The sequence below is a fragment of the Hydra viridissima genome, unplaced genomic scaffold (assembly GCF_058129835.1).
Source record: "Hydra viridissima isolate aposymbiotic clone 2 unplaced genomic scaffold, HvirCarnegie_v1 scaffold_7, whole genome shotgun sequence".
NCBI classification, from domain to species: domain Eukaryota; kingdom Metazoa; phylum Cnidaria; class Hydrozoa; order Anthoathecata; family Hydridae; genus Hydra; species Hydra viridissima.
In genome coordinates, this window is record NW_028324306.1 from 7,536,940 (window position 1) to 7,558,342 (window position 21,403).

The 21,403-nt window shown below is 27.1% G+C and overlaps 1 protein-coding gene across 1 annotated transcript; it reads right to left on the bottom strand.

The window, feature by feature from the left end:
• Positions 1–264: 264 nt before the first annotated feature.
• LOC145184920 (atrial natriuretic peptide receptor 2-like) lies at positions 265–14,800 on the bottom strand. Its single transcript, XM_090093093.1, has 20 exons — positions 12,721–14,800; positions 11,290–11,608; positions 9,735–9,997; positions 8,985–9,104; positions 8,730–8,874; positions 8,490–8,630; positions 6,131–6,314; positions 5,558–5,632; positions 5,225–5,333; positions 3,988–4,119; positions 3,783–3,887; positions 3,456–3,527; positions 3,208–3,367; positions 2,803–2,955; positions 2,327–2,510; positions 1,846–2,179; positions 1,590–1,761; positions 1,410–1,508; positions 1,186–1,277; positions 265–1,026 (listed from the first exon to the last, which is right to left on the bottom strand). Exons 1-20 carry the CDS (start codon positions 13,177–13,179, stop codon positions 631–633), a joined length of 3,714 nt encoding a protein of 1,237 aa, XP_089949219.1. The 5' UTR covers positions 13,180–14,800; the 3' UTR covers positions 265–630.
• Between the last annotated feature and the right edge of the window lie 6,603 nt (positions 14,801–21,403).

The window sequence follows — 21,403 nt, forward strand, 5'->3', positions numbered from 1 at the left end:
ATATAAAAAATACATACATACATACATACATACATACATACATACATACATACATACATACATACATACATACATACATACAAACAATATATATACACACACAATCACACACACACACACACACACACACACACATATATATATATATATATATATATATATATATATATATATATATATATATATATATATATATATATATATATATATATATATATATACATATATATATTCATATGTAAAGCTTGCGAAAAATATTAATGCTTATATTACATTTGTATATTTACAATAAAATGTTTAAAAAACGTGTTTGTGTACAAGTTTAAAATTAAAAAGTGAATGATTGCAAACTATAAAAACACATTCAGTGATTTTTAAATCTATTCTGAATCCTATAATAATAAAACAAATGACTCTGCTTTGTTTTTAAAACATCATCTGTGGCATCTTTTCCATCTGTGGCACATTTTTCACTTTGGGATTATACCTTTGTACACCAAAAAATTTAAATATTAATGACAATTTTTTAAAACACCGTCGCTGTTTCCAACATTTTCATTCACTTAAATACACGTGTTTACAATCGATCGGTTAAGCTTAATTGATGTTAACATGCGCATCACCAGGTTTTCAAAAGATGTATGTAGGACTGGTAGGCAAGCTGTTATTAATCACAGGACTATTTGTTACAGAGCTATGTAAAGGAGAGTGAAATGTAGAGACACGAGGTCTAATTAAGTTCACTTGTTCTGGGGATATATTACCTAGTTCAACGGAATAACTTGCACGTTTATCCGAGTTATTTTTTCTAGATTTACTCGAAAATGACGGAGTTCTTGGTAAATATTCCGGCGTCAGGTGAACTCTGTGACGAAATTTAGGTGATTCCCTTAAAAGTTTGTGAAAAGTTCTTTCGTCTGATTGAATATATACATTTTCCGTATTTCCCCTTTTAAAAGAATTTCGATTACTATTTATGACTTCATTTACACCGATTAACCAATAAGTTTCAACTTGCCCTTTGCCCTAAGAAACAAAATTAATAATTTTACCCTGAGAAACAAAACTAATAAAGTTGAAAGGGATTTAAATAATAAGATCATTTTAACATCTTATAAATTTTTAAGAATATTTGCAAATTGTTTGGAATTTGGAAAGAAAAAAAAAGGCATTAATTGAACTCACCTTTACTTCAGTAAGACCTCTTGGCCTAGTATCAAACTCTCCAGTCGAAGAAAGAAACTCATTTGTATGACTACTGATATGAATACGTAGTGCTGAAGAAAGAAATATCAAGTAAAAAGATAATTGAATTTTGCCCTTGCAACATTCTAAAATTACAACACCATTTCACATTATGATCTTAAGAGATGAATTAGTAACCAAGTACTGATATTTTAGATCTTTACCTTCTCCAGTACTTTCCATTCTGGAAGCCATATTTACAGTATTACCAAACAAACAGTATCGAGGCATTGATGTTCCTACAACACCAGCAACTACCGGACCTAAAGATACTCAACAGTGTACTGAAAATGCTCATCAAACTTGTGCTAAATAAAAAGACAAGTAGCATTAAATGTTTTTACCTGTATGAATTCCTATTCTCACTAGTAAAGGTTCTTGACTTGGTTGAATTTTAAATGTTTTTACTTTTTCAAGTATATTGAGAGCAAATAGTGCTATCTCTTTTACATGATGGTTACCATTCCGAATGGGTAAGCCACTTACAACCATGTAAGCATCCCCAATTGTCTCAACCTAACATATAAAAAATAAACTTAGTAACTAAAATATAATTTAATCAGGTTGCAATTAAAAATAAAATGATTATTAGTAGCTCACCTTATAAACATCATAAGCTTTTGTAACTTGATCAAACATTGTATACAAACTGTTTAAAAGTGCAACAACTTCCATTGGTGTTATAGAGGAACATAGTTTGGTAAAACCTACTATATCACTAAAGTAAATTGTAACATTTTCAAAAGCCTCTGCTTCCACTTCTTTTCCTTTCATTAATTGTAGAGCTACACTTCTAGGCAACATGCGTTCTAACAGAGCTTCAACTTTCTGCTTCTCTTCTCGCAAGCTCTCTGTTCGTTCTTCTACTAGCTCCTCTAATCCATCTGAATATTTACCCATCATGTAGATCATATTATCAAAAATATTGGTTTTTCTAAAAATTAAAAAAAAATTTTTAAAACTTGGTAAGTTTACAAAGCAAAAAAAAAAAAAAAACTTCATTTCACTATTCTATGATCTCCCTCATTTTATTAAAACAGTGACTTTTAAAATACAATAGAGTCAAATCCATTAAACTTACAACCCATTATTCTTCATCATTGTTTCAACCTCCCTTCGCAGATCTGTAAAATTTGGCCTTTCTTCTGGCACTTCACTCCAACATCTTTTCATGACATCACGAAGCCCCTCTGCCCCATCCAGTAGATTTTGAACAAGTGGACGAAAAGGAGGTTTTCTTCGCTGCATAACTGTTTCAATAATAACTAAAAAAAAGTGCTTGTAGTTGAAATTCTTTTAAATTTTTAAGGACTTTTGAAATTTAAAAACATAAATTACACATATAACTTCTTACAGTAGAATATTGCTGGTGACACTAGAAAGTTACTAACATAAAAATGGTAATCTAGAGTGTATTTATATAATGGAACTAAATCATAGTAGAGCTGCATGATTGTTCTCACTGCTACATGAAAACACAGAAAGTGATATTCTATGTAAAATCGTAAAACTTTTTCTTGACAGAGTTTTTACTGGCTATTAAACAGAAACACATACTCCTAGGATCCCCTGCAAAATCTCCCCAAGCTCCTTCTCTTGTATGACATTCTTGCAGAATAATGCCAAAGCTATACACATCTCCTTTTTGTGTTCCACGAGAGGTCGATGGGACATTTGAACAAAGAAGTTCAGGAGCTTTCCAAAGCAAACCTTTAAAAATAAGTCTCATACTTAATAAAAGTAATTAACCTTTTAACAAATTAATTACAAATAAGATTTTGTCAATAATAAATATTTATATGCAAGTTTTGGCTGGTATGGCCTTGTGTGACATTCATTTTTAGAAAACAAAATTTGCATGAATTGGTCCTATTGATCAAAACAGTATTCATATTTACATAAAAGCTATACATCTTTTTATAGTTTTATGGATGACATGACGCAAATGAAATTGACACTCACTACTGGCTGGTTCAGAAGATAATGTGTTTCCATGGATTCCACGGAATGCATTTAAACCAAAATCAGTTATCTTGAGTACCCATCGACTATCAATGACACAGTTTGAGGATTTTAAATTGCCATGAGATTTGATATCTGAAGAGTGCAGATAGCACATACCCTATAATAGACAAATATGAATTTGTTCCTAATATGAAGTCAGGTCTACTAAAATCAAATTTATCACAAAACAAAAACAAAACATTTACCTTGATAATATCATTGATAAGTGATAAAATAAATAGAGTATCCAATTTGATTTCATGATTTTCAAGAACATCCTTAAAAATGTGTTGTTTTTTTTGTTATTTCTGCTGATTAGATCAAATAATTATATTTAATTAACTTTTCTATTGTCAAATTTTATTTCTAAAGCACATAAATATTTCTAAAGCACATAAATATTTCTAAAGCACATAAAAATCAAACCATGAAAATGTATCAAGAGTAAATAAAAAATTTGCAAAACAAAATTTCATTCCAGAAATGTGTTTTATTCAGCATATGCTTTTTTTTTATTTTTAAGAAAGATTCACCTGCAAACTTCCTTTTGAAGTATACTGTGTTACAATAAATATATTGTCTGATGTTACACATGCACCTATGAACTGATTCAGATTATTATGACGGATATCACGAATCTAGGAAAATTTATTAAAAATTTAGTGTTTGCACTATTACTTTTTAAAGTTATATTTAAAAAAAAAACCATTTAAATATATGTTTAAAAACAATTTTTACTTGCTGTAACTCCATTAGAACAACTTTATTTAACTCAACATTTTTTTTCTCAATTTTTTTCACAGCAACTAAACTTCCTTTGTAAAAGGCGCAGGGAGTAAAATGATTTGGTGCTTCTAACTCATGATTTGTCTAAGAAATATTGAAATATACCGTACAAAAAGATAACATAATCAATAAAAGTTACAATTTGTTTAGATGAGTGATAAAAAGTCTATATTTCCGATTTATAATAAATAGTTATAGGACTAATATACGATTGCAGAGGGCAAACATTCCAGAAATGGGTATTTATGAGTTATGATAATTCATGAGATATAGTTACGTGGTAATGATGTGATAGAGGTAAGATTATCAACAAACAAAATTTTTCAAGAAAAAAAAAAGTTTAAAAGAAAAAAAGATAAAAGTAAAAAAGCTAAAGGTAAATTTCATAAAAAAAAATTTAGAAGATCTAAAAAAAAAGCAAACTAAATGAAAATACTAAAAAAAAATCAGCTGATAAAATGAAAATACTTAATACAATTTAAGCCAATTATGATTAAAAAAAAAAAGAGTAAAAATTACCAACAATATTCATTAGTTCTTACACTATGCAAGTAGTTTCTGAAATCATTATGTCAAAATTGAAAGTAATTTGCATATTTAATGCATGAAATTATTTTTCATAACAAAAATTGCTAGTTGATTAAAAACAAAATACACATTAATGTTGATGAAAATCTTTAGGATGGGGGGAGGGGAGGGGGAATGCCACATACATTTGGTTGTTATATTAAACTTGAGATTATCTTATTCAATTGACCATCATCAGACAAAATGAGGTTTTTAATTCTTGTGTTATTTGCTATTTGTTGTTGTTTATTAAATTTGTTGTTTGTTTGTGTTATTTATTGATTGAAGTTGTTAATTTTATGATGTTTTGACATTAAAATAAAGGTTAAAAAAAATGCATATCTTGTTTTTAAAAACAAGCTAGGCAACATTTTGATATGCAATATTTAAAATTGTCAGTAAAAGTAATATATCTTCAAAAAATTATGTTTATAACACAATTCTTTTAAGATATATAAATTTTTACTGACAATGAAGTTAATGTTAGCTTCAAAAATAAATGCAAGTCCCAAAAAGCACCAAAAACAAAGTTAGAGTATGTAAAAAATACCACAAAGCACAATTTTTTGAAAAAATGGTGATAAAAATAGTTTGTGTTAGAAAGATAATAAATTATTCTCACCAGAGTTCCGAGAGAAGAGTAAGAAGCAGCTCTCCAATCATGAAAGAATAATTCTTCAGGACCTATTTTCCAAAGCTTGCTGTATATCTTTTTTTTTAGCTGAATGTGCCTAAAGAAAATAAAATTTGAGGCAATGAAAAGAGTTTTTTTTTTATAAATAAAGTTTTAGTAGATATTTCTTTTTGCTGTTGACACCATTTTAAAACATTTAATAAAACAATTTGCTCCAAGGAAGAAAATGTTCAAATAAAACCCTTCTAATATATACAATTTAAGAAAATCATATTTTAACAACTAAATTTAAATATAGTAAATAACATTTATAATAATTACCTGAAAACAAAGATAGGCACCACCAAAAAGATCACACTTAATACTGTTAACGAAACAGCAACGCCAAGCAGGGTACTACCTAATAAATTATCATTATTATAATTATTACCACCATTATCATGATTATTATTATTATTATTATTATTATTATTATTATTATTATTATTATTATTATTATTATTATTATTATTATTATTATTATTATTATTATTATTATTATTATTACTATTATTATTATTATTATTATTATTATTATTATTATTATTATTAATATCATTATTATTATTATTATTATTATTATCATTATTATTATTATTATTATTATTATTATTATTATTATTATTATTATTATTATTATTATTATTATTATTATTATTATTATTATTATTATTATTATTATTATTATTATTATTATTATTATTATTATTATTATTATTATTATTATTATTATTTCTATTAGTATTATTATTAGTATTATTATTAGTATTATTATTAGTATTATTATTATTATTATGTTGATGTTGATGATCATGATGATCATGACTTTGATTACTACCAGAATAAGAAATCTACCTACTTTTTGTATCATTTGTTGGACATTTTTCATTGTGGAAACCACATTCAGGTTCATCTTTTGGTACATAACCACTAATCCACTTGGGTTCTGGATTCGATGGATTTCTCTCCAAAGTAAATGAAGAGCAAATACGATTGCTGCAATTAGCATAAATTGAGTAAATTGTTTTTGGATGCCATTCTAAAAGTTGTATCATAAATGTTACTAGCTAGAAATAAAAATTTATTACTATAACTAGAAGTCAGTCATATAACATTAGTTGCTAAATTTATACAATTAGTAGGGATTGCGATTTCCCGGACTTTTTCCATTCCCAGGATAGCGGGAATTATTTACATTGTTTCTGGGATCCTGGGAAAATCTTCATCAGGGAAAATATAAATAGCTAACTACACTTTTCTATTTTTCCAATTATTTTTTGTAACTGTTTAAGATTTTAAAGTGACTTCTGAGAAAAACCAGTGCATAGAGATGGCTGTCTGTCAATCTAGTTCTATAGCTGGAAAAAAAAATCAAGTTGAACTAAACACCCTTTCAGACTCTACACTGGAAAGACGAATTGTTAATAGCGCATTATAAAGCATATCTAAGTTATGCGATCTTTTATTAGTAACTTCAAACAGATTGAATTCTTGATGCATAGTTGATTTATTGCATTTGACTTCAAAAACATCTTTTTTTTTTTTAACAAATTTTTCTTATCTGGCAGCCATAGATTCAGATAATTGATTTATATTAATAACAATATTGTTTTCTATAAGCTATCTTCTTCTTTTGCTATATTTTCAATTATGGGAAAAAGGTGACCAGCTATTTCAATCACTAAATTTATCATCACTGCTTTAGATGGTATGCTAAATAAGTCATCATCCATACCACTTTTTAAAGATTGTGGATTATCTAAAAATCTTAGTAAACCAACAAGATCTTTTTTTCTTCTTTGACATATTCTTTCAATTAAAGCATTTACCAGAGATAACTGATGAAATAACAATTTTATCTTTTGAATCATTTTCATCTTTTCATCTTTTTTGTCATCTCTAATAACTTTTGTCATCTCTAATAACTTTTGTCATCTCTAATAACTTTTGTCATCTCTTTTGACAAAAAAATTGTTTCCATGTATGTAAAAACAAACAAAAATGTAAATAAATTTCCGGGATCCCGGAAATAATTTCATGGGATTCCCGGAAATTGGAATAAAATTTTTCCCAGGAAAAATCACTAACAATTAGAGCTGAGATTTTCCATTTAAAAAATTCAAATCGCCAAATTTCTAACTGTCATCTTACTTAATTTTTTTCTCTATTTTACTGAAAAGTTAATTAAACAAGATGCATAAACATCTGTACAAACAAGATAAATATAAATATCTGTACAAACAAGGTAAATATAATAGAGCTGAACAAGAATAATACTTTTTGTCCTATTCTCTTTCCGGATCAGTGTTTCCAATTTTCATAATAGTTGTAATGTTAAGTTTTTTTCCTTTTTTATACTAATTTCTATTCCTATTCCCTGTTCTTCCCATTCCAATATTTTTTTATATTATTAATATTTTAATATTTTAATATTACTAATTTATTATATTTTACTATTATTAAATTACATTACCAACCAATACCACTAATGTATACTTGAAGAAATGATTTCAATGATGAAACCAGCAGAAGAAATATTATAATTAAAGTTATACTTTTTAAACAATACAATATAAAAAACATAATTAAAAATATTGCTTTCCCTATTAGCATAATTCTCATTCGCATGATTTCAAGCTTTTAGAGATTAAAACATTTCTTATTCCCATGTGCAGTTCAAGAGTACAGTATCTGAAGAAAAAAATGTGGCTATCATTTGAAGTGTTAAAATATGTATATTTTACAAATTATAACACTTCAAATGATAGCCACAAAATTTTTTTTCTTTATTTAAGAATACTGAATTCATTTTTTCTCAAATACTTAAAGTTTTATTTTGTTACAGTGGCTATTTCTAAAGATTTGCCTTGTTTTTAATATTTTTGCAAAAGTTTTTGTAGTGACCCTTAAGATGTATTATATTTAAAGATCAATATCCATTTGTTACACACAAAAAAGCTATGACAAAAGCTTGATCAACTAAAAACAATTTTATCGGCAGAATAAATGAATACAAATCTTAAAAAAAGATACAAATCTTAGTATCACAAACATCCTATGATTTAAACTCAGCAATAAGTGAAGTGTTCTTTAAATATTTTCTTTCTGTATCAAAACTCCCTTAAATAGCACTTTTATGCCATTATTTTTCTCTTCCAGACTAAAACACCACCAAATAAAAAAACTAACGGGTAAGCTATGTAAAAAAACATACTTAACATATCATCTTTTTCTTTTTTATTCCCTTCATCTTTGGGAATCATTGCCTCAAAATCAGTGTACTGAAACTGCAGAACATTAAAATACACTTGAGTATCAGCATTTGAATTTACTACAAATCTTGAACCAGTCACACCTATAGTATTAATATAACTCACAATTTTTGTAAACAAGTTAAAATATTTATAAACCAATTAAAATTTTTAAAAACAAATTAAAAATAAAAAACATTTACTGTGAAATGTTTTTCCTTTAAGATGATTAATGATAGCAACTCCATTTCGTGTTCCTTCATTGTTTTCAATAGCTTTAGTAAGACCAAAAGCATAGAGTTTTACAGCATCATACAATCTCTGAGCTTCTTCTGGAGGTTTAGAAGTCTGAAATTAAATGAAATCAATCCCTAAAAAATGCTACGCTAAAACCAAATTTACACTTTAGATTTTTGGTAGTGTTTATTCAATCTAAAACAAATTTTAAAATTGTATACTAAATTTTCATTTGTTGCATCTGTTGAATTGATATAGAATGGAGGTTTCTTCATTGCTATGACAACTCGTTCTTGAAACTTTTTAAATTTTTCATGGCCCTCTTGATTCACTAAAGGAATCTAAACAAAAAAAACTTTAAGATTATCAATAACTTCATAACCAATTCCTCTTATTGTTTCAATCAATAACTTCATAACCAATTCCTCTTATTGTTTCAATCAATAACTTCATAACCAATTCCTCTTATTGTTTCAATCAATAACTTCATAACCAATTCCTCTTATTGTTTCAATCAATAACTTCATAACCAATTCCTCTTATTGTTTCAATCAATAACTTCATCAAAAATCTTTTTTCTTTTTACTACAGCAAAATAGATACAATTTAACAACTGCATTTTGTTTATGCTATTTTAATATAACATTTTAAATTGGCATTTGTGTTCTTAGTTCAATTTTTACTCATTTAATTTATTTTTATATTTTACTTAGTATGATTATATAAAAAAGGCATTTAAGTTTATGGAACTACCACTAAACAAATTTTTATTAACTTGAATTTTAAATTATATTTTAAATTATACGCAGTGTTGTTTAACTTCATAGTAATAATTAATTGTTACTTCTGCTGGAAATAAAAAGAAATAAAAAAAAGAAATAAAATAAAAAATAGTATAATATAACCTAACAAACCTTACAAAATTAAAATAGACAACTACAAAACTAGAAACAGGTAAAAAAAAATGGCACCTCAGGTTGCAGAATAAGTACTGATTGATAAGCTATCATCAAAGTTTTTAATATTTTTGGATCAAACAAATGTTTCGTTTCTACGCCTTTCCAAGGCAGAAACCAAGCATGAACAGAGGAAAAAGAGTGAGATTGAAATAATGTCTCTGAGCCAACGAAGGGATGAACAGCTATGAAAACATACTTTCCATTGATCAGGTTCTCAGTGAAAGCAGATAATAAAAATGAGCGAATATATCCTTTGTCAATCATTAAAATTACGACTAAAAACAAACACAAAAATTATCATTCAAAAAATGTCCTCTAATTATTCAAAAACCTAACAAAGGTTTTCTTACAACAATATTTATTAACAATAATAAGGCAGCTGCAGATATTTTCAAACCATTCTTACTTAGTTATTCTTATTCAGGTAATTCATTACTTTTTAATTAAGGAACTTGGGGTAATTTTCTCAACTGCTATCTGGGAATTTCGGGTAATTTAAATTTTGGTAAAACTTACTCATGTAAATTAAATTCTTTAATATTGTTAGTATGAAAATAACATAAACAAACAAGGATTTTTGAGAGATTTTTTTTTTTTGAGAGATTTATTGTGAAAAATGAAAACTTGCTAACAGAAAAAAAAAAAAAAAAAAAAAAAAAAAAAAAGTGAAAATTACAAAAATGAAAATTACAACTGATTCCTTTGTTATAAAACTTCTAAAATTGTAAAAATTTAATTTTAGCTAAATTTTTGTAACTGCTTCCTGAATTGTAATTTAAGCTAAAATCATCAAAGGATTCATGATGTCCCTTGTCAAGAATAATGACAATCTTAAACCTCAAAACATGCTTTCCTTTGGGAAGGAAAAAAACCTGCTTTTGGATTGTAAAACTCAATGGAATAGCCTCTTAAATGTTTTAATGATTTTAAAATAGCAATGACTGAGCTTGAGTGAAACTTTGAGGTTTCTGATAAGGAACTGGAGAACATCAAAGAACTATGTAATGCTCTTGCTCCAATTGAAATGTTGAATATTGATGGAAAGAAAAAAAAATTCAACTAGAAGATTCACTTGCGGCAGACCAAACTTTGAAAAAGAAAAAGTTTCTGTCAAAAAAAATTGCTTCATTTATTTTAATGGATCTAGCTAACCCCAAGTATGAGATAGGATATAAAACTTATCTAAAGTTACTTGGAAGAAGCCCTGAAAAACTTTTCAAGGCTCTACTAACAATCAATCCAACATGGGATTTTTTCCAGAAATATAAGACAGAGAATAGATGATTATACCCTTGATGATTTGATTTTATTGCATAAATTTTATAAAAAATAGATTAGGAACATGTAATTTAAAGAAAAAAGTCCAAATTACTACAACCTGTTAAAAACTTGTTATAGATCATAAAAGACTAAACTCACAACCCACAGCTTATTTAATACCTTAAGTTTAATGTTAAAATTTTGTGTATAAATAATTGAAAAGTTACTTGGGCAACCCAGGTTAACTCTAAAATTATCCATTACCCTGGTAAATATTTTTAACCCAAAATGAAAACATCATTCTTACTTCTTGCTTTTTTAGGCAAGACTTTAAGAAATGGTAGAATTATGTGGTCAATACTCTCTTTTTCTTTTTCATAAGCGTCTTCTTTTGTGTAACTTGACTCATGCTCAATAGAAAACTTGCCATTTGATTTACTTATACGCTGTAATTCCTTAAACAATGGTTCCCATAAAGTATTTTTCTCATAAATTACAGCAATTTTTTTCCAGTTAAACTTTTTTAATAGCGCCTCCACCATTAAAACAGAATCTAGATTTAGAGATGAAGTGCGAGCAAATGTAGGATAATCATTTTTCTCAGATAAACTGGGTTCAGCACATCTCTAAAATACAATCAGTAAATAAAAGATTATATTACTATTATTAACAGTAAATACTTAATATAATAAATTCATAAATTCATTATTTGGTTTTTCTATTTAATTTCATACTAATTTATTACATATGATTTTTTTTTCCTTTTCAATTTAGCACTGACTTTTTACACATAAATTTGATACTTTATTCAATAAAAAAATTAAATTGAAAAAATAACATGAGATGAATAAAAAAATAATTCCAAAAAATCAAATTAAGGTACTATTTAATAATAACAAGATACTATTTAGCTTATTGAACATTTTCATTTACATGAATACCAAATAAGCTTATGTTAAAGGAAACTAATATCAAAGCTTAAATTTTCAACTAAAGTATTTAAACAATCTTTTAAAATTTAATACAAATTAGAGTTGAACAGAAATTCATCTAAAATATCTTTTTAACCAATGACTATTCATAATTCTTTTGTGTATATAAAAAAACTTTTTTAATAGAAACTCATTTTTTTAAATATCAATTTCATTTCCTGAAAGGTGTTCAAATTATATATATTAATTATTCAATAGAACAATTCACAAAAGTGATTTCAATAAAAGATTTTTTTAGAATATAAAATAAATTAAAATTTAAGAAAAAAATCTATTGTGCATATCAGCGTGATTATTGTTTTAAAAAAAGAAACATAAACGCATTAAAGTAAAAGAAATGGAGATTATATGGAGATTTATTTTTATATACTTATACTTTAATTAGGATTATTACAAATCCCCTTCCCCAGAACAATTTTGTTTATGAATTTTTCTTGTTAACTTCAATTAGAATAATGGCGCTGTTATGGCATTATTTTGATTATCATTATCTTGATTTAATTTATTCAGGAGAGTAAAATATTGTTTTTAAACCTAAAACGTATTTTGATTAAAATGATATATGTATGTATATATGTATGTATATATGTATGTATGTATGTATGTATGTATGTATGTATGTATGTATGTATGTATGTATGTATGTATGTATGTATGTATGTATGTATGTATGTATGTATGTATGTATGTATGTATGTATGTATGTATGTATGTATGTGCATATCTACCTACAAAAAACACTTAACCATTGATATTAGAGGTAAATTCATTGCAGCAGCATTTTTTGCAACAGTCATACAATTACATGCAAAACCAATAAATCCATGAACACCAATAGTAATCTGTTTAAACTGTATTTTTATAGCATCAGGTTCATAGCAGTGAGTGTCTGTTTCATTAAAATCCCAAACATATCGAAGTTTATGGTTAGGTAAGTACAATGGGCTATTATTTATGTCTTCAACTGCAACAGCAGCAGCGGCAGCATAGTATTTTGCTGTATTGTAGCCACTACCTGAATGTAAGTTTTTACATGTTTCACAGAGTTGGAATGGTAAATTTAATGCAAAAACAATATCACTTTTGTTCCATTTTTCTTTGGGAATGTTGTAAATATCCAGAAATCCTTCTTCATAAGTTGCAGTTTTTTTGGTCTCAACATTATTAAGCAACATCAGCAAACTCAAATACTTCATTAAACTCATTATTCACATTTGTAATGAGTACACAATTTTAATTAAATTCTTTAACTAAACATAATAAATAATTGTAAATGTCAGCTTTAAAAATCTATTATAAATTTTAATCCATTAACAGATACAAAGATAATCCACATATATATATACACACATACATACACACAGTAAATAAATAAATGATATGAATACATATACCGTATATAGATGCACAAAAATAATAGAACACAGTTTTAGTAGAGAATATACAGCTATATCTTTTTTTTATATAGCTAGTTAAATATTTTCATTCTTTATCATTTTGATCCTCCTTGAAGTGCATGAAATTCTCCACTGAAATTAAAAATTCACTACATACAATACCACAAACTTCAAAAGCAGAAGTTTGCATGTAAAAGCAAAAAAAAAATATATTGAAAGCTCCAAACAAAAACGTGAAGCTATACTAAGTGAAATCCTTTATTATTGCATGAATTATTAAACTAAATAACATCGCAATTAGGATCGTGAAAAACCTTGAAACTAAGCTCTTGAAAATACAACTTGTTGTGCCAAGATTTATAGTTAAAATTTAATGCACTTTAAATAATTTAAACTTTTGAATTCGTTAAACGAATTCCTTTTTATTTGATCAACAAAGTACATTCAGAATGTTTCAAAATTTTTTCGCTCCAGGTGAAGGGATACATCGATTTACAGACCAATTTCTATTAATGACTGGGAATCACCCCGAGATAAACTGTTATTTGACTGCTCACTCAGCTCCTTTTAAAACAAGAAAAATAAGGAAATATGTGGTCTTAAATTATTTGCGATTTTTCAAATGCGATCTTGAAAAATCACCTTCCGATTAATATTTTTTAAAAATGTCCGAAATATCAAATAAGAACTGAAATATCAAATAAATACTGTTGGATACAATCAAAAACTTAAGCGCTCGAATGGTGCTCAGTATGAAAGAGAGGAAGGAAGAAATTTATAATAGAACAAATCAAAGAACATTTTTAAAAATTGGGTCAAATGATTTCAGGAAGGAAGATATATAAAACAAATAAGTCAATCAAACTCAAAATTGTTAATTCACAAAGTATTTCTGATAATAAGAATATGTCTCTTTTTTCATATTGCTATTTATTTCATTCAAGAATCTTTTCTAATTTGTAAATATATTTAAAAACTATATCTATTGATGTAAATCAGTATGACATCTTCATTATGAATTTACAATAACTAAAGACAGTTAAAACTGAATGTACATGGTTTATAAAAAAAGACAATATGTATAGTTAACAAAATTTTGGTATAGTAGCTTTGTTTAAATGAAATAGCTTTCACATTCTTGTCCATTAAAATTTGCGAGGTGTGTATGAATCGTCAAAAGTGAACAAAGTTAAAAAACAGCAACAACAAAAAACAAAACAAAAACATCTTTTGAAAGTTATGCTTTTATTGCACGTAGCTTTGTTTTATCTAACAGCGCTTTAAATAGCACAAGTATCATATATAAAAAGCAGAAGTGTGATTCTTCTACGTTTTTATTCAATTTTCTGTTTCAATTAAAAACATTAACTCTAGACAATAAAACAAAAGTCTTTTCTCATTAGAAAAAAAAAAATCAAAACAAAAAAATAAAGTAAACGAAAAGATCAATCGTAAAAACTAATTTTCATCCCACGGATTTTATTGAACGATTCAGAAAATTTAACGAAAAACATTGCAGAAGATATATATGAATTGAAGCATCACAGAAGATATAAATTAAAGATAATCAGTCACAATCAAGTGCAATAAATTATTAATTTAGGAGGAAGCGAAGGTATTGATTGATCTTTAATGTCGACAAACTGTTATCTTCTTATGAACATAATTTTTTTTAGTAAACTTATTGGATAGCACAAACACAAAACTTTTATTCAGCAAAAAAAATCTGCAAGAAGTCTTTTAAAAGTTTAAATAGAAAGATATTATTGAATAAAATAAGACAGATAGTTGCGGATTTGGACTTTAAAAAATATGGCGACTTGATGATTTGTAGTTCTTCACAAGCCGTTTTAAAAGATTATGTCTCTAAGGACTTGAAATAGCTTCCAATAATAAAAATGTTTAAAAGGATCTTATCATTAATATTATCATTTAAACACTTCAATTCTCACCACGGTGCCAACATAACAAAAGTTGACCTTTAAAAAACTCGATGATTCAATCAAGTATGCAAAATACGGAGATCAGTTCCTCAAGCGTTCAGTTTCCTTAGCTTTATCAACAACTCGTTTTTTTTACCACATTACACCACTTAAGTAGTTGAAGAGCATCTCAATAGCTTTTTTTCTTCTCAAAATTTTTGCAAAAATAATCTTTAAGACTACAAATAAGATTTTAAATTATTTTGCCACAGTCCTACAGTGCTGGAATATCCTTAAAACCACCCTAATATTTTATCATTTCTTTTTAACTATACACAATAGTTATCTATCGATGTATTTAAACAGATTTAAACGTCACAAGGTAATATGCAAACAATTACTAAGGCTGCGTTTTATTGAATAAAAAAATATTTTAATTGAGTTGTTGTGCAAATCAGTCGGAAATAATTATAAACCCACGTGGTTAAACTTCAAAAGTAAATGTTAATTATACGATGATAGAGTAAGTCTGTATCCTCTCACCTTTTTTGATCTTTCAATTTTATCTTCGACATAGGAAGGTTTCCCTAAAATCCAAACATGAAAATTGCATGGACATTCCTAGATTATTACTAAAACTCCAAAAAAAAAATTGATCGAAGGCTCAAGTGATTATTTTTTAAGATTAAAAGAAAAGTATGGAACCATCAAAAATCTGGTTGAAAATCCTTTGTAGCTGAAAAAGAATAGTAATTTGTCCAGTAGGAGATATGTGATTTTTTTTGGCTTTTGAAAGGTCACAAATTTTTATGGAAGTACAGCATGTGAAAAACGAGCGAAAAAACTAAAGTAGATTATTCAATTACTATTTTTCGAAAGAGTACTTTTACCGAGAAATCAGAAGTCAGTAAAATAATCAATGATTGAAGAATTTTTTTTGTCTCTCAATGGTCCGCAATTTTTATTGGGATGATTTCCGAATGAATCCTAAAAGTCAAGTGAGAAGGAACTTTGGTGGACCATCATGGTTCGGTGGTTTCGAGTAGTTTTTGAGTCTAATTTGTTAGCTCAATTTAAATTGCTCAAAATCAGAAAACTGCACAAATCTCTCGGAGAATCTGTATTAGTTAATCTTAGAGAAGAATCAATTTGATCTGACTTTACTTTTTAATAAGACTATTATTACAATGGAAAAACCAGCTGTAAATCCAGATTTAAACTTGATTTAAAATCTTTGGGTTGTACTTGAAAGACAATTAGAAAACAATTGGCTGCAGTTCCCAGACAATTAATGGGGAGCGAGATGAGATTTTAATTAAAAATTCGAGAATATCGAAATATCGTTTAATTACGTGAAGAGCAATTGATGAAGTATAAAGTACCAACTTTCATAACTTTGTAGAAAAACTCTGTAATATTTTAGTTAAATAGCAATTTAAAAATTTCCCTCCACCAAATTTGTCCGTTAAACTTCCTCTCTTTTATGCATTAAAGTGAGTAATACCCTCGGTAGTTTTTTAATTATTCTCAATATTATAAATATTTGATACTATAATAACCTTTTTACAAATATTATAATAACCTTTTTACTAATATAATATAAAACTTATTCTTTCGAAAAACAATACTAATACTAATAATAATAATAATACTAATAATAATGATAATAATAATAATAATAATAATAATAATAATAATAATAATAATAATAATAATAATAATAATAATAATAATAATAATGATAATAATAATGATGATAATAATAATAATAATAAAGAAAAAAAACCGACCAGAAAGTCACAAAATACTTAAGTCAATTTTACGTCAGCAAAAATGTTCAAAATGTGCTTCAGAAAAATGATACGAAAAGAAAAATAAAAAAGAAAAAGAATTAAAAGTGAATATCTTCACATAATGAAATATTTTACCACAAAAAAATGCATTCGAATAAAGGTCCTCTTTTTTTAAAGTATTAACTATATAACATTTATTATATTAACCTAAAAAATTAGAATGGTGATTCTAACAAAAACAACAACTGCGACGTTACTAACAACAATAAAAACAACTGCGACAAAATTAATTGCTGTGGCAACAATAGCAACTATAGCAACAATAGCAACGATATATAATAAACCTTAGATTCATTATATAAGAGATATATCTATTGGTTTTTGACTTGAACCAAAAATAAACAAATTAATTTGATCTTTTAAAATAATTTATTGGATCTTTATAAACCAGTTTTTCTACTACGGGGTATTGTTTTTGTTTTAACTGTATTTGTGTTTTTACTGTTATTAGGGTTTTATTACTATTTTGTTTTAATTGTGCTGTTTTTATTATGAAACCGGTTTTTATTATGAAACCGGTTGAATTTTGCAAGAAAATGTTTCACGAGCACGAAAAGCACTTTTGAAAAATACTTTTGCTGAGTTTTAACTCTTCTCAAATTATTAATAATAAAATTCAGCAATTTTCTCGTCATTTTTAAAAAGAACTTTGGAAAACCGATCTGCATGAAGTACCTTTGTACTATTTTCAACCAGAACTTTTACAAAACAACGATTTCGTGGTGTGACCTAACAAAGTCCTCTGCTTTAAGAAAGTTCTAATTTAAGAAATGACAAATTTTGTTTATACAATATAAACATTTGGGGAAAATAACTTAATTAATTTACTAGATATCTAGTTAGTTAAAATAACTAAATTTTTTTCTCTAAATATTTATATACGAAATTTGTTATTTATTAAATAAGGGCTTTCTTAAAGCACAGGGACTTTGTTAGGTCACACCACGGTAACTTGTTCAAAAGAAAGATTTTCAAAAGAACGAAAAAATCAAGTTACGCCAACATAGTGTTCGATACCAAAAGAAAAAAAAAGATTGCTGTAAAAGGAGTAAAATTTATTGCGGTTTTCTTAAGTTTTCTTGATAGTTAACCTGAAGACCGAAAATCACGCGACATAATTAGGTACGTAGTTAATTAAATGAATTATTAATATAAAGTAACTTACTCTTAAGAGAACCGCACGAAACCAAGAGAATTAAAAAGAAAATGTTTTAACTTTAAATGAAACTATTTTATTTTAGCAACCCCCCACGCCAACCTTTTTTTTTTTTTTTTTTTTTGTAGATTTTGAAAGATCTCGTTTAAAATTAGGAAAAAGTATAAAAAAACAATTTTTGACTAACTCAAGTACTCTAAATTCAATCTGAAAAAATTAAAAATTTATTCTTCATTTTTTCAACAAAATTAATTTTAAAAGTGAAGTCATTTTTTATGAGTTGAACGTGGTTTTTACAACTATTTAAATTTCAAACGTCGAAAACGGTTGTCAATTTAGAGATTTAAGACAATTAAAACAAGTGGAAAAAAAAACCATATGAAGTTGATTGTTTTTCCATAATTTTCTTTAAATCTATTAACAAATTTAACAAAAATAACAATTTTTTTTTTTAACATGTATTACATTTAAAAGCATCGAAATTTAAAATCTTTTTGCTGTTAGCAACAATTTTGTAACTTGTTCTTAAAAACCGTGTTCTTAAAAACTACATGAACTCTAACAATCTAATAATTGTAATGGTTTGTGGGCCCAAATACAGTTTTGAATTTTTATTTACTTTGTTCCCATATTGCTTTGATTAGAGTTGATAAACAACGAAAAAATTTTCTTTTTCACTTACCTTCCACAGCCATTGATAGCCGCCACCCAAAAACATTTTGGCGGCTGAATGTTTTAGATTCTGCATTTAGTGGCTTCCACCTCCCAATTAGCGACTGCCGTTACAATCTTTTTTTGGAGAAGGTATAGTTTGGAGGCCACCGCTAATTGTTGACCACTAGCAGCCGCCGCTAGAAAAAATTTTTGAGGCAAGAAAAATCGGAGGCCAAAGTAGCTTCCGCTTCCCAAATGGCGGTATCCGCCGAACTAGAGGCGGAATTTTTGCCTTTTCTAGAGAAAGTTTGTAGTTTGAAGTTTGTATTCGTCTAGATTTTAGTGTGAAAAACCCCATCTTAGGAAAATCTTAAAATAAATGTTTTGAATTTCAATTAACCGAAGAATATAATAGATATAATAGAGATTTATGTGTAAAAATGTTTTGAAGAATCAAATATTAAATCCTGCGTTTTTTAATAGTTGGTGACGGAAGGCATGAGTTCCACCTCCAGTTTGTTGTTCACCGCCATTTAGGAGGCGTTTTCCGCATTCCTATTGGGGATGGCCAGCAAAACATTTTGGTAGCGGCCGCCATTTAAAACAGACCCCAGAAGAAATTTTGTAGCCAAAAAATACTTGGGAGGCGGACGGAGACAGTCTCAGCCTCCCAAAAAAACTGGCTTTTCGCCATAATGTTACATTACAGCAGGGAGGCATTATCATCTCTGTCTTCGAACAGACATGCCTTGTAGCTGGATTCACGAAAATCAAAGTATGATTTACTTTACCGTGCCGTAAATCTTTCGCTTCTAAACCTGTTCCAGAGCGAATCTATTACATAACAATGGGTAGTACTGTTTATAAATCTTTAGCCAATTTTAGTTATTGTAAATACTATCAAGCTCTATAATTGAAGTTATTGCCATTTAAAATTTTATGAAAAAAGTTTTATTAGAAGTTCAAGTTTTAAATTTTTTGTAGTTTTATGAAAAAACAACATCAAATATTTCAGTTATTTCCAATGCTTATTGAAGCGGAAATAATTAAATAGCAACTAAGTCATAAAAACCAGGTCTTTAAATAATAACTGAATCTAAGAGTTTTCGCGTGAATTTTTAATTTTTCATATTGAGTTCAGAGTATTTTAAGTTGGTCAAAATAAATTATTCTTATGCGTTTACTTAATTTTAAACCACAATCTTTCACAATCTTCAATAAAAAAAAAAAAAAAAAAAAAAGGGGCTGCTTATATCAATTACACCCTTAAAATTTATAGGAGTTTAAAGTCGCACAAATTGATCCAATCATTGTCGGCTAACTCACGGAGTTTAATCATTGTCAGCTAACCCCCGGAGTTAAACTGTCCATGATTTACCTTGCGTGGTTCAGCTTTATCAAAAATTCGTGTTTTAATGATGATATTTTTTTCAGGATTTAAAGCAGAAAATTTAGCAACTGCCATGAAAGATGATTCGATAAAAACTGAGTTCTCGAAAAGTAGCTATAATCAATTTACAGATTCCTTTGAAATTTACGCAAGCTTTTTAAGTGTTGAAAAATTTCCCAACTGAGGAAGTTCAGGAGACTGGAAACAAACAGCTGAATCAATATCGGAGGGGGGGGGGGGGGAAGGTGTTATATTTGAGAAATCCCAATGCAGCTAGAGAACTTTTAAATCCTTTTAAATCTGCTTCTTTCTCCTTTAAATCAATTTCCTCTTTTCGACGATCATCACTAATAAATAAATTGAAACTTAAAAATCAAGCTGCTTTACAAGTATATATTTCCTTATAACTAGAAGACCATTTTGAATTGTGACGATGAAAAAAACCTAAGAATGATAGCGTAATTTTAATTTTTAAAAAATTCAAGTTAAAATTATCGTCAAGTTAAATTATTTTTTTATGATTCACATTTAACGATATGAAATATATACATTTTTGAATAAGCCTCCCATTCGTCCGAACTCTCTGATTCCGTTGAAAAGTTATGAGCATTACCGTTTTTACCGTTTTTTAAATCGATTTTGAACACCGGTGCGACAAAAATGTTATGAGAAAACTTTGAAAAACCTCGTGTAATAATGAAATGATTTTTGTTTATCTAAATGTTTGTCTAATACAAAATAATTCAACGAAAACTTGTTTTTAACATAAAGTTTTTTGATTTTTACATAAAATTTTGCTCTTCCTTGCAAAATATTATCACGTTTAATATTATCACTTTTAATATTCTCACGTTTAATATTATCACGTTTAATATTCTCACGTTTAATATTATCACGTTTAATATTCTCACGTTTAATATTCTCACGTTTAATATTCTAACGTTTAATATTCTCACGTTTAATATTCTCACGTTTAATATTCTGACGTTTAATATTCTGACGTTTAATATTCTCACGTTTAATATTCTCACGTTTAGTATTCTCACGTTTAATATTA

Coding starts and splice junctions, on each gene's coding strand:
- LOC145184920 (XM_090093093.1), bottom strand. CDS start 13,179: ATGAGTTTAATGAAGTATTTGAGTTTGCTGATGTTGCTTAATAATGTT. Junction 5,334..5,557: donor GTGCCTATCTTTGTTTTCAG/GTAATTATTATA, acceptor TATTTTCTTTAG/GCACATTCAGCTAAAAAAAA. Junction 1,278..1,409: donor AATGGAAAGTACTGGAGAAG/GTAAAGATCTAA, acceptor TTCTTTCTTCAG/CACTACGTATTCATATCAGT.